The sequence below is a fragment of the Macaca mulatta genome, chromosome 16, assembly GCF_049350105.2.
Source record: "Macaca mulatta isolate MMU2019108-1 chromosome 16, T2T-MMU8v2.0, whole genome shotgun sequence".
In the NCBI taxonomy this organism is placed as follows: Eukaryota; Metazoa; Chordata; class Mammalia; order Primates; family Cercopithecidae; genus Macaca; species Macaca mulatta.
The window spans coordinates 45,279,011-45,292,845 of record NC_133421.1 but is presented as its reverse complement, the minus strand read 5'-3'; the positions used below and the strand labels follow the sequence as shown (position 1 = coordinate 45,292,845).

At 41.0% G+C, this 13,835-nt stretch overlaps 1 protein-coding gene and 1 long non-coding RNA gene across 3 annotated transcripts in view; one reads left to right on the top strand and one right to left on the bottom strand.

The window, feature by feature from the left end:
• The window catches only part of TAF15 (TATA-box binding protein associated factor 15), a 38,143-nt gene extending 27,111 nt beyond the window's left edge, over positions 1-11,032 (bottom strand). Inside the window, exons 1-5 of one of the 2 annotated variants that reach the window (XM_001114501.5) lie at positions 10,940-11,032; positions 2,796-2,835; positions 773-824; positions 600-684; positions 411-516 (exon numbers count right to left, since the gene is read on the bottom strand). In XM_001114501.5, the coding sequence (XP_001114501.2) occupies positions 411-516; positions 600-684; positions 773-824; positions 2,796-2,835; positions 10,940-10,946 (290 nt within the window). In that variant the 5' untranslated portion in view covers positions 10,947-11,032. The remainder of the gene's footprint in view (positions 1-410; positions 517-599; positions 685-772; positions 825-2,795; positions 2,836-10,939) is intronic. The other variant, XM_015119090.3, reaches the window with a different exon arrangement.
• A 124-nt stretch (positions 11,033-11,156) lies between these two features.
• LOC144335446 (uncharacterized) lies at positions 11,157-13,586 on the top strand. The gene is made up of 2 exons (XR_013406299.1): positions 11,157-11,411; positions 11,751-13,586. It is a non-coding gene; the product is annotated as an uncharacterized LOC144335446 (long non-coding RNA).
• The last annotated feature ends 249 nt before the right edge of the window (positions 13,587-13,835 follow it).

Genomic DNA, 13,835 nt, shown 5'->3' with positions numbered 1-13,835 from the left:
ATATATGTGTAAGTTTTGACCCTTTTAAAAAATATTTTTGTCCCAGAAAAGGTAATATATTCAAATGGTTCAAAAATAAAATGGAAATTTAAAAACAGATATTGAGAAGTCTCATTCTAAAGGCAGGTTTTTATTTAATCTCAGGTATAAAGCAGAGGTCCAAAATTTTCTAACATTTTTAAGGACATCAATTTATAGCTAAACAATGATTTCACAAATACATAATAAGAATCAAATGACAATGCTATTTCCACATTCTCCATAATATACAGTTTTGAAATCCACACTTCATTAAAACTTTCCTTAAAAAAAAAAAAAGTCTAAAGCTAGGGTTTTGTTGGTTAAATCTGTTTAATATCAGTGTTATTCCCACTGCCCAAAACAATCTCAGTACTTTACTATTTCCTTACCTTCCTGATGATTCCATGTTTTGCTGCTGTCCCTGGTTATTATATGGTTGCTGGCCATATGAGCTCTGCTTTTGATTCTCATAACCACCATAGGACTGTGAATAACCTAAAGATTAGATGAGTATATCATTTAGTGAAGGCTCTGCTTTTTCAATTTCTGAAACAACAAATTTAACAAACTAGTCCAACCTGACTGACTTTGTCCATAACTGGAGTAACCGCTGTAGTTCTGTCCATAAGAGGAATCAGTCGTTTGCCCATAGCCAGAATAGCTCTGAAATTTAGGTAAATACTCAAGTTTCATCACCTACTTAAGATAAAAATAACTACTTATGAAGAATACAATTTATATTTCAACCTACTTGTGGTGCTTGTCCATAGCCTTGGTTGCCTTGATTTCCATAGGAAGAATAACTGCAAAAGAAAAATGTAATACTTGAAAGAAATGTGTTAAAATTTAAAAGTTTAAATGAAGACCTTGCCTGCATTTTCAATTTTCAACTCAAATACAAGCTTTATTGAGAAATCATCAATCTGCCTGTCTCTAGAGTCTAAATTGAAAGGTGATGACCAAAGATTGTTAAAGAAATACATGAAGTCACTCCCAGATCTCCTGAATGTCAAATACCCCAAAGTTTTGTTTTGACAGTCTCGCAGAAACAAAACTTGATCAGAGCTAGAAAATTCCAAGAGAATTATGCTTCGGTGTGGGGTAATAACAACTACATAGCAAGACCTATAATAAATATCTGAAGCACAAAAATGATGACTACACAAAAAATGAATACCTTACTCAATTTAATTACATCTTGACAGATTAACTTTTTCCTACCATTTGCCTTAGTTAAATGTCTTTAACTTCCTAAAAGATGCACAGGGAGGCACTAGAAGTCCAGTTTAAAAGCCTCAATAATTAGAGGCATGTTTATCTCTAGAGTACAGTTATAGAATGAAATTATGCCGTATCCTCAGTGTTGTAGCAGGGCCTGGCACATAGCTCAATAAATATTTGTTGACTGACTAAATAAATGTACCCTCCTGGGATTTGAATTTTAATTTTATAGTATATAAGCTCTAACAAGTCAGAAAAACTTTCTGAATCTATACTATGACTTCCTAATATCCAAAGAAAACTAAAACATTTGCAAAACTTTTTTTTTTTATCATTTTAAAGGTATCAAGTGCTAACAAGATTCCTTAACTTCTGAAAATATATTTCATCAAATAAACATTCTGCTAGATACCTACTAGGAAGTTAGCACTATCTCATGAGATCAAAAAAGTCAAATCAGTTTTGTTTTTCAAGAAGCTTAAAATTTGATATCTGAGGTGCTATTCTGAATACCTCACACTGAGCTGTAAAACATTTATCCTATAAGTTGAAGTCTGTATTTCTCGTAAGAGAAGCCCACTGCATATATACATTCACATAAAAATAGAACTTCATTTTTATTGTGAGCATGGCAAGCACACTAAAAAAAAAACGCTAAATATTTATTTTATGGTATTTAAAAAACATGTGCTCTGAATAAACACATTAACATATTACACACCATCCTAAAACGCTTTCTCTAAAAAACTGTTGAGTTCAATTGCTTAAATTTTATTTATTTATTTTTTTGAGACAGGGTCTCGCTCTGTCACCCAGGCTGGAGTGCAGTGGCATGATCATAACTCACTGTAACAACCTTGAACTCCTGGGCTCAAGTGATCCTCCCACCTCAGACTCCCAAGTAGCTAGGACTACAGGTACACACCACCATGTCTGGATAATTTAAAAAATTTTTTTTAGAGACAAGGTCTTGCTATATTACCAAAGCTGGTTTCTAACTCCTGGCCTCAAGCAATCCTCCCACGTTGGCCTCCCAAAGTGCTGGGACTAGAGGCATGAGCCATAGTGTCTGGCATTAAATTTCTTTAATAATTGTTTCTTCTAAGAGATTTCCTAAATAAAACATAAACTTTACAATACCAAGGAAATTTGTTTTAATCTCTAGGAGGTATATTCATTGATGCAGACAGATTTAAGAAAACGAAGAAGCCTACCGCAGTGGCACACGTCTGTAGTGGAGATTAGTTACTTGGGAGACTGAGGCAGGAGGATCGCTTAAGCCCAGGAATTTAAGGCTGTAGTACACTATGATTTGCCTATGAATAGCCACTGCACTCCAGCCTGAGCAACACAGCAAGACTGTCTCAAAACATAAAGAAAAACAGAAAAGGAATAAATGTTTTACAGCACCTATTTACACTGACCCTCTTCACTCTGTGACAAGTTAATATTTAATTAACTTATGACATCCAGACATCAAGTCTCAAGAGAAGCTTGACAAAATTCACCTCAGTTATACCCTTCCATATTATTAAAATGTATGTATACTTTACCTTTGCTGCTCACCCCCAGACTGACTGTAACTTCCAGAATCTAGAACACATAAAAAGAATTTTAAATCTTATTTAAAATTATGCTTCCTTCAAAGGCTGACTTTAGCTCATACAGAAGAAATATGGTAAGAAAACGTGAAGAATTGCAGAAAGAAAAACTAACCCAAGTTAAATACTATGAAACGAGAAATTTGTACAAATAGTATTTACTTTTTACAATAACGACATATTTGCAAACTACTATTCTACATGTGTGCTGAGGGTCACAAGAAGCCAGTGAACAAATGTAAATCAGTGAAAATCCATTCTTTAAACAGACTCAAGAGCTTAAGCAATATTATTATATATAAAAAGACATCTGTTAAAACTAATCAGGTCCAAAAAAGGGAAAGACATGCACTATGACATCCTCAGGATTACATCTACTTGTATATCCTTACCACCCCAAGATATACACCATTCCTCTGTACTGGACTGCTTTGGCTGTCAGCACCAACAAAAATATTTCCAAAGACTTGCTAAAAAAAAAAAAAGCAGCTAAGTTAGTTGCTCTATTCTGATTTTACCAAGCTTTCAGGGATTCAGCCAATTGGCATAGCAAGTCAGCAATATCTGCTTGTAGCTTCAATTGAGCAATTAAAAAAACTACCAAGGGACCGGTCATGGTGGCTCATACAACCCCAGCACCATGGGAGGCTGAGGCAGGCGGATGGCTTCAGACCAGCCTGGCCAACATGGCGAAACCCCATCTCTACAAAAAATACAAAAATTATCTGAGCATGGTGGCATGTGCCTGTAGTTCCAGCTACTCGAGAGGCTGAGGTGGATCACCTGATCCAGGGGCGGTCAAGGCTGCAGTGAGCTGTGATTGTGCCACTGCACTCCAGCCTGGATGACTGAAAGAGACTCTCAAAAAAAATTTTAAAAAGGTGGGGTGGGGTGGGGATGGTAACATATAAAAAATAAATACAGAATTTGAACTCTGAGCTGTTCTCAATACTTCAAAGTGTCAATCATATCAAAAATTACTGAAGAGGTTCTATTTATCTATCCTTTAGGCTTTACTCAGATTCAAATGAATGACCTAAGTATGTGATGCATAAAAGCAATTTTATATGAAACACTTTTGCAACCACAGAAAATGGCTCTAAGTTGCAAACTGTTGACCATCAGGCCCAACCTCACTCAATTTGAAAAAATCACTGCTGTCAAATTGTTCTAAAACTCACCAAAACCTAATGAAATTGGTAACTTTTTCTTTCTTCTTTTTAAGACATGAAGTCTTCCTGTCACCTATGCTGGAGTGCAGTGGCGCCATCACAGCTCACTCCTGGGCTTGAGCCATTCTCCTGCCTCAGCCTCCTGCATAGCTGGGACTACAAGTGTGCAGTACCACGCCAAGCTATTTTTAATTTTTAGAGACAGGGTCTCAGTAACTTCCTCTTTTTAAAATTTAATTATACAATATGTCCCTGTAACAAACTTTTTCATCCAATTTATAAAAAGCTACAATATGAAAATATTGCCACCGAATATAAGTGGGTGACACCAAATTTGCCACTTTTCTGCAGTAAAGCTCTCCAATTAGACCAAATAAGATTTTAATGCTTAATTTTAAGAATAGTAAATGAAGGCCAGATTTGGTGGCTCATCCCTGTAAGCCCAGCATTTTGGGTGGCCAAGACAGGAGTACTGCTTGAGCCCAAGAGGTCGAGGCTGCATTGAGTCATGATTGCAACACTGCACTCCAGCTTTAGCGACAGAACGAGACCCTGTCTCAAAAGAAGAAAAAAAAAAAAGAATATTAAATGAAATCTTGACACAACTACTACTAGGAATATGGAGGGCATAAAACTAGCTGAAATGAAAAAGAAAAAATTACACATCATTGCCAGGCCCGTGAAAAGATAACTAGAGTTGTAGCTAACAACCAAATAAGAAAAATCAGAGAAGAATACACAATCTAATTAGGACATTAAGAGATTAGATGCCTCTATGAAATGACAGGAAATCAGATTCTCCTAAATCAAAGGATGAAAAGGGCTATGGGGGGAAAACAATGAGTAAAACAAGGTATTTGCGGATGCATGAAGCTTTAAACTATATCCTGAAGCATGGATGTAGGTTCCCCCAGTGACAAAGTATATAATCGCAGCATATTTTCTTTAGGTTCAGGCAAAGTTTTAGTAGGGTACAGCTCATAGGTCCTGTAACCCTATCTCAAATCTAACAGTAAGGTCCTTAATCTTAACCTAGTCATTTCAGCCCTCTGAAATTATAAATCTAACTTCTTTAGCTGGCTAGCTTAAAAACTCCAAGATGATCTAGAAATAAGCATACTGACTAGTAAATCTGACCCTTGGTATAAATTCTTGAGTGATAAAGTGTAGACGTTTTATATTCACCAGAGAAAATCAGTTTATAAATTAAGGCATTCCAAACAACCGTTGTGATTATTTGACACTTGTGCTTTTTGTCTAGACCTATGAATTATTTAAAGTGCTTTCAAATTTCCAAAAGTGTATAGTTTTGATTCTCTTTGTGTTTTTTCCTAATACTCCACTGCAGCCAGAAAAGTTATTTTATTATTCTTGGTATTTGTTCGGATTTCTGGTTTTGCTTTTCCCCCTTGGCACGTCCCGTGTGCCTGAAAAGAATTATGTACTTTCTAAATTTCAAGTGAATTATATCAGACTATAACATTATGCTCATTAGCTGTATCACTCATATTTTACTAGTGTTTGGTCTAGTCTTAATGATGTTTGGTCATATTCTTACTGTTTACCTGATCTATTAATTGTCATATAGTGTATTTATATATATACACACACACACACACACACACACACACACACACTTTTTTTATGAGACAGAGTCTCGCTCTATCGCCCAGGATGGAGTGCAGTGACAGGATTTTGACTCACTGCAACATCTGCTTCCCAGGTTCAAACAACTCTCTTGCCTCAGCCGCCTGAATGGCTGGGATTACAGGTGCCCACCACCTCACCCGGCTAGTTTTTGTATTTTTAATAGAGATGGAGTTTCACCATGTTGACCAGGCTGGTCTCAAACTCCTGACCTCAGGTGAACCACCTGCCTCAGCCTCCCAAAGTGCTGGGATTACAGGTGCTAAGCCACCAAGCCTGGCCTGTTTTCTATGTTATTAGGCACATAAAAGTATAGGCCTATGTTCCTGGTGAATTTCCTTTTAACATTACATCTGAACTTTATTTTGGCTAGTAACATAACTTAAAAAAAAAAAAAAAAGAAAATCAGCTGGGTGCGGTAGCCCACACCTGTAATCCCAGCACTTTGGGAGGCCGAGGCGGGCGGATCACGAGGTCAGGAGATGAGACCATCCTGGCTAACATGGTGAAATCCCGTCTCTACTAAAAATGCAAAAAAATTAGCCGGGTGTGGTGGTGGGCACCTGTAGTCCCAGCTACTCAGGAGGCTGAGGCAGGAGAATGCCGTGAACCTGGAAGGCGGAGCTTGCAGTGAGCAGGGATCACACCACTGCACTCCAGCCTGGGCAACAGAGCAAGACTCTGTCTCAAAAAAAAAAAAAAAATTCACCTTTTAGTTGGTGTTTGCAAATTGCTTGAGCTGAGGAGTTCAAGACCAGCCTGGGCAACACAGAAAGACCCTATCCAAAAAATTTTAAAAATTAGCCAGGTAAGGCTGTGTGCACCTGTTGTTGTCAGTCCCAGCTATTCCATTAAAAAAAAAAAAACCCAGAAAAAAAGAAAATTCAAAGTACTTTCTCTCTAAACTCTAAGGATCATTTCATTATTTTCCAGCTTCTTAAAATATTTAATTAGTCTGTTATCAATCATACCACTGCTTCCTCTTTTCTCTAGTAGATTATTGGTATTTCATAACCTGCATTTTCATATCAATGTATCTAGGTATGAATTTGTTTCATGTTTTAAACTAGTGTTCACTTCAAAATGTTCATTTACTTTGGAAATTATTGATTCTTCCTCCATTTTCTCCTTCTCAACCTCTTATTAGACGTATGACAGGAGTTCTTAATCTATCTCCCATAGTTGTTAATTTTTTTTTTTTTTTCCCCAGGACAGAGTCTTGCTCTGTTGCCAAGGCTGGAGTGCTTAGCACAATCACAGCTCACTGCAGCCTCGAACTCCTGGGCTCAAGTAATCCTCCCACTTCAACCTCCCGAGTAGCTGGGATTACACACGCATACTGCCACATTCAGCTGATCTGTTTTGTACTTTTTGTAGAGATGGGAGTTTCATCATGTTGCCCAGGCTGTTTTCAAACTCCTGAACTCAAGCGATCTACCCACCTCAGCCTCTGAAAATGCTGGGATTATCGGCGTGAGCCACCATGCCCGAAATCTTTCATTTTCATATCTTATCCCCCTGAACTGAATGCTGGAAGATCACATCTACCTTCCACATCTGAAAGATAAATCACATCCATCATATCTGTAATTCTTTCTTCTACTAGGTCTGCTATCCAACTTACTCACTTTTTCTAATTCTAAACATTTTATTCTTTTTCAAATCTATGTGGCTTGTTTTATTAACACCTTAATCTTTTTTTTTTTTTTTTTTTGAGACAGTCTTGCTCTGTCACCCAGGCTGGAGTGCAGTGGCTCGATCTCGGCTTACTGCAACCTCTGCCTCCCAGCTTCAAGCTATTCTGGTGCCTCAGCCTCCCAAGGATCTGGGATTACAGGTGCCTGCCACCTCGCCTGGCTAATTTTTATATTTTTAGTAGAGACGGGGTTTTGCCATGTTGGCCTGGCTGGTCTTGACTCCTGACCTCAGGTGATCTACCTGCCTCGGCCTCCCAAAGGGCTGGGATTACAGGCGTGAGCCACCGCGCCCGGCCAACACCTTGATCTTAGGGTTGATTCCTTCCTTTAGGTTTTTTTTTTTTTTTTTTTTTTTTAACAATTTTAAACATAAAAATATTCTCTCAGATAATGTTAGAGGCTTTAATCCTGTCATTGACTCTCATTTCGGTGAAATGTTTCCTAAAGCTCTGCAATTTACTATGAACACATCTTTTGCAAGGCGTGCTTTATCTGAAATTCCTTGTCATCTAAACTGTGAAATGTCCTCCAGAAAATGTTTTTGATTTTTTTTTTTTGAAATGGAGTTTCTCTTGTTGCCCAGGCTGGGGTGCAATGACACAATCTCAGCTCACCGCAACCTCCACCTCCCAGGTTCAAGCGATTCTCCTGCCTCAGCCTTCTGAGTAGCTGGGATTACAGGCATGCGCCACCCTGTCTGGCTAATTTTGTATTTTTAGTAGAGACGGGGTTTCTTCAGGGTTAGTCAGGCTGGTCTTGAACTCCCGACCTTAGGTGATCCACCCAGCTCAGCTTCCCAAAGTGCTGGGATTACTGGCGTGAGCCATCACGTCGGGCCGTTTTTCATGTGTTTAACAGAAACACCAAGAGTATTACCAGCCCAGAAACCATTTTTACGTTAATTTGTCTTAAGGTTTCCTGGAGCCTAAATGTCCATGCTACCCTGTTATCTCTTATGTTGGTACTAAGGTTTTCTCCAGTTCATTCCTTCACAGAATGTGCAGTCCTTCGACTCCATAACACATTAAGTCTACAATTTGTGTTAAGAGTCTCAGTTCCCATTACCTGTCATTAATGGTCCATACGTTTTATCTCTGGTCCTTATGCAGTTACTTGAGCAATAAAACTCAGGTCTCTAAAAGAGGTGTACACCTTCCTCTCCAGTGTAACTGGCAAGTTAGCTCTTTGCCTACCATGCTGCCTTCTACTTCATTTTTGGCACTGGGGGTTTGTCCTTAGTTTTCGCATTTTAAAAAATCTTTGTAGATAGATTTTCAAGTTAATCGTGGTCTGCCATACTGCCAGAATGAGAAGGTATCTTGACTTTGTAATTTTATGTGTGTAACTAATCTGAATTTGTAAGGTGTTAGATAATTCACATTTGTAAACAGTACCTGAATATAAGACTCTGACTTATAATTTCTACAATTTTGATTTATTGATTACTTAAGTGCTTATATTTTATTAGGTTTTTTGGAGTGGCTGAGTCAATTGGGTATATTAAACTGGATATATCAAACATATGTAGTCTGGAATGTTTAAAGGACTTAACTAAAATTATTAATGGCATTAGTTGTTTTGGGGGATTTTAATAAACATGCATCAAAGAGCAAGTCAAAAGCATTATTTTTATACAAAGTCAAAGGTATTATTTTTATACACTTATTACAAAACATATAAATAGTATACCAAGCCTAAGAATATAAAGTCTAGCTTTAATTAACTGAATGTTAATTTAAAAACACACATCTAATAAGTAGTCCTTTTCACACATCGAAAAGCCAATTTCGTATTAAAAAAAAAAACTCAAATTACAAAATAACAAATATCTGGTGTCTTAGTAGCTTCAAGATCAGTACTAACGATTAAGCCAGCTTATATGCTAATATGATACATGAAAAAGCCTGTATTTTACAAATAGCAAACCACTAAAACTTTAACTTTCCACAGAAGCCATTGTTTTATATCAATAATTATGTTAAAGATCAATACAAGCTAAAAGTTTTTAATGAGCAGTGAAACAAACCATTAAAACTTGGTAAATTTCTCCACAAGGGTAGAATTTTAATTTCTGGTTAAACCATGGGTAGATTACGACACACTCTGTGAGGGTGTACTGTAAGTACTTCTAAGCAGCTTTATCAGAATTCATCCCAAATTATGTACCTAGTAAAAGATATACCAATGTCTACTTTGGAATAAGAAATTATTACTTATTTGAACAAGGATTAAGCAGAAACTGAAAGAAGTGCAGTTTATAGCCTCTTACATAAAGTAGATGGGCACCCCTCAAAAACAAACCAATATCCTGGCTCCTTAAGTATCAACATTAATCTAAGTAATGTACAGCATGCTCCTGTCCAAACGTTCCCGCTAAGCTGTAGTCTTCTCAGATCGATGCTTCATTTTGATCACACATTTCTATCCTGCAAGACTGGGTACCTGGGTTTTTTGCCTGGTTTTATAACACTAGGCAGGTTTGGCCTTACTCAAAACACAAGACTGCAAAAGGCCTGTTTCACCTCAACCATATGGTTTCAGGAAATGTTCTGTATTTCCAGCAGAAAAGAGGTATCTAACTCTCATGAGGGTTTCTAGCAAGTGGATAGATACCTGGGTCTTTGCGGCCCGTGATGCAGCCTAACAGTAGAGGACCCTGTGTGATTAGCTAGGTCTGCTAAAGCAGGAGGACATCCATGTTCTAGACTTTTTATTCTGGTTTAGCAGGATCCAAACTGGCTGCCCTGAAGAGACTAATGCCTCTCTTTCTCTTCCACACAATGGGTGGCCTCTGCCAAGTTAACTGCTTCGTGGGAGGAAAAAGATTGCCTTTCCTTCGATCTGCATGTTTTAAGGTAAATGCCACATACACCTACAGGAGCTTCTCAATAATAGACAAGGCTCACTTTCAAACTCTTTCAGGAGATAAACTGGAGGGGAAGACGAATGGCAGGAAGGTGAAGAGGAAGCTGAATTACTAGGAAAACACCCCCAACTCCAGTCCGGGTGGTTACTGCAGAGTGAATAACGATAAGTACGATTTGGTGTAAGGCAACGTCCTTTGAAAGGGTTCCCAGAGCTTCAAGGCCCCCACCTGATGAATGGGTGAGTCAGGCAGGCCCGGCTCCACTTCACGGATGGGAAAACTGAGGTACGAGGCGGCGAGATGGCTGGCCCGAGGCCTCGCTGAAAGATCCGAGGCGGAGCGGAGAACCAGAAGCACCGCTTCTCTTAGGCTGATGCTCTAATCTCGGCTCCCCCCGCCCCTACGATGGCGTAGACGACCTCCGCCCCCCGACTCACACACACCCTCCCCCGGGAACGGTAAGTCTCCTCGGGTTCCAAGGACAGGGTCAAAAGACAAGAGGCCCGAGGCGCTCCCGCCGTGATTTGCAGCCGGAGAGCGTTGGGAGCGTGCGTGCCTCCAGTCCAACATGGCGGCGGCAGCGGCCGCCCCCCCACCCCAAGCCTCCCTCAGGGCCGGAGGCTTCTCCTCAGGGCCCTCCAGTGGGCGGGAAGACAGCCCAACCCCGCCAGGCCCTTCTCGTCGCTGCCGCTGCTCGCTGAAGGAGTCACCTACCCGACATGACTAACGGCCGCGGCGCGGAGGCCCCACAGCCCGCCGAGAACAAGGAATACGAAAGCCAGGCGGCGCGGCGGCCGGAGCTGTACTGAGGGCGGCGCGGCGGGCTGAGGCGGACTGCGGCGCTCCGGCAGCCAATCAGCGGACAGCGGGTGGTACCACAAAGCCGCGGCAGGAGGGGTGTTTCTGCGTTGGTACTAGCTGCCGAGCCCTGAGGCCTTCTCAGGCCCCTCTATTCCCCCCTCCGCTAGCCGTACCATTATTGAGAGGGAATTGAGAAGAGAAAGTACCAATGCCAAGATCACGATCGGGGAGGAAACGGAACCTTCTCGCTCCGTCTTATTTACAATCCCATTTCTCACTTTAGTGGGTCTGATGGAATTTGCGGTTAGGAAACGAAAGAGGAGGGACCTTATAAACACAGACTATTTGGTTATGCAAAGCTTTTCTTTCCCTACAATTTCGAATGGTACGTCCTAGCTGGCGTGCTTTTGCTGCAGAGTGCTTTGGGCCACCTGGGGGCGTTCGGAGTCGGCGAGCTCGGGGACAGCGAGTCGTGACCAGCTCGCGTACCTCATCGCCTCCCGGTTTGTTGTAACTGTCTCGCCGAGTAGCAAACAAGGATGCTGGAACAAAAGGGTGCCTTAAGACGAAATCGTACACAAATCTGACCCTGAGAATGTGGCGGGGCAGAGGGATCGAGCTTTTATTTTCAGCACTGTAATTATAGCTGACTCTTGTCAGGCACCTTACATCATCTCATTTAATTCTCACAACAGACTGATGAAATATTTTCCCCATGTTGCAGATGAGAAGACAGAATTCACTTGACCTAGGTCGTACAGCTAGTAAACGGCCAAGGCGGAATGTGAAGCCTGGTAACCCGACGCCATTGCATGTGAGTTTAATCAAAATGCTGCACGGCCCAGAGGGGTGGGCCCAAGGCCGCTTGGGCTCTGTAGCAGGAAACGGGCTGGAAAAGCTCAGAGAGCCAACAAAGACTTTTTCCGGGAGGGCATGGTATCTGAGCCAAACCGTAAGTGATGTGCAGAAGTTGACCGAGTGAAGAAGTGAGCAAAGTACTTTGCAGACTGGTTGTGGAACAAGTAGTTGTTCAGAGGGAGAGTAGAAGGAGATGATGCCCGAAAAGGAGGGGGTTAAATAGCTGCGGCCTTGTCAAATGCATTAGAGTTTGCACTTTATCTTGAAGGAAATGAGAACCACTCACCAGATTTAGTAGGAGAGGAGTTATATTAGATTTGTATTTTCTGGCTGCCAAATGAAAAATGCACGGAGATGAGAGGTGCTTAAAAGCAGAGACCAATTAGGTGGCCAATGCAGTAATTTTGGTGAGAGATGATAGTGCCCTGGACTTAGGTAGTAGCTCCGGAGACAGAGGTAAGTGAAGCGATCCCAGAGATACCCCGGGGTAGACTAGACAAGAGCTGGTGATCACCTGGGTTGGAGAGGGTAGTGGAGAGAGAAGAGTCTGGGGTGAATTCTGGGTTTTCGGCGTAGACATGGGGTCCCGGTGGTAGTGTCATTGACTGTGATAGGGAACAAAAAGAGGAGCAGGTTGCAATGGAGGTGAAAAGGGAAGTTCAGAATTAATGCTTTCAGGTCAGAAAAAAGACATGAGGTCATCTCTCCACTGTTATACCAGCAGTGATTGTGCCCTCAACTCTAGATAAAAAGGGTCACAGAACACTCTAGATAAGTTCAAACAAGCAAGACTAAAGGAATTAGAAAGTATTTCATGACTGAAAACCATTAAACTGTTTAGCATATATATTGAGGAAGGCAGCCCAGCAGAGAAGATGGGCATGTCCAACAGAAGAGAATTGGGTTATGGAGGGGAGGGGAAGAGGTAATTCTAGAAGATCCCTAGAGGGACCTAGAGGGTTGTTCTTTTTTATTTATTTTCTTTTTTTGAGAATTTTTTCAAAGAAGGAAACACCAAAAGTGTTACTCATCGACTCCTTAAGTTTGTACCACCATTTATTCATTCATTCCTCCTTCAATTGCCATCTCTGGAGGTTTACTATGTGACAGGCTCTGAAAGGCCTTGGAGAGACAAAAATAAGAAGGAGAGCCTCTGCCTTCCAGGAACTACAGTCTCATAACAGGAACAGTGTGAACCTGTGATTTCTTTTTTTTTTTTTTTTTAACTTTTATGTTAGGTTTGGGGGTACATGGGAAGGTTTGTTACACAGATAAACACATGTAACAAGGATTTGTTGTACATGTTACTTCATCACCCAAGTATTAAGCCCAGTACCCAATAGTTATCTTTTCTGCTCCTTGACCTCCTCCTGCCCTCCCCACTCAAGTAGACCCGAGTGTCTGTTGTTTCCTTCTTTGTGTTCATAAATTCTCATCATTTGGTTCCCACCTATAAGTGAGAATATGCAGTATTTGGTTTTCCGTTCCTGTTCGTTTGCTAAGGAGAATAGCCTCCGGTTCCATCCATGTTCCAAAAAGTTTCTTGTTGTCTTCATAGTATTTGTTTCCGTATTTGCCTTCCCCTACTAATGTACCAACCCTCACATCATTTGCCCTGAAAAAAGTCTGTAGATCGTCTCAGAGGCTGCCTGTCTGCTGACCTGCTGCCACCCACAAGTCAGGACCTGCACTAACTCCATCTTGTCCTGCCAAACCTGTCATTTCTTTTTTGTTTGTTTGTTTTTTGTTTTTTGAGACGGAGTCTCGCTCTGTCGCCCAGGCCGGAGTGCAGTGGCCGGATCTCAGCTCACTGCAAGCTCCGCCTCCCGGGTTTACGCCATTCTCCTGCCTCAGCTTCGCGAGTAGCTGGGACTACAGGCGCCCGCCACCTCGCCCGGCTAGTTTTTTGTATTTTTTAGTAGAGACGGGGTTTCACCGTGTTAGCCAGGAT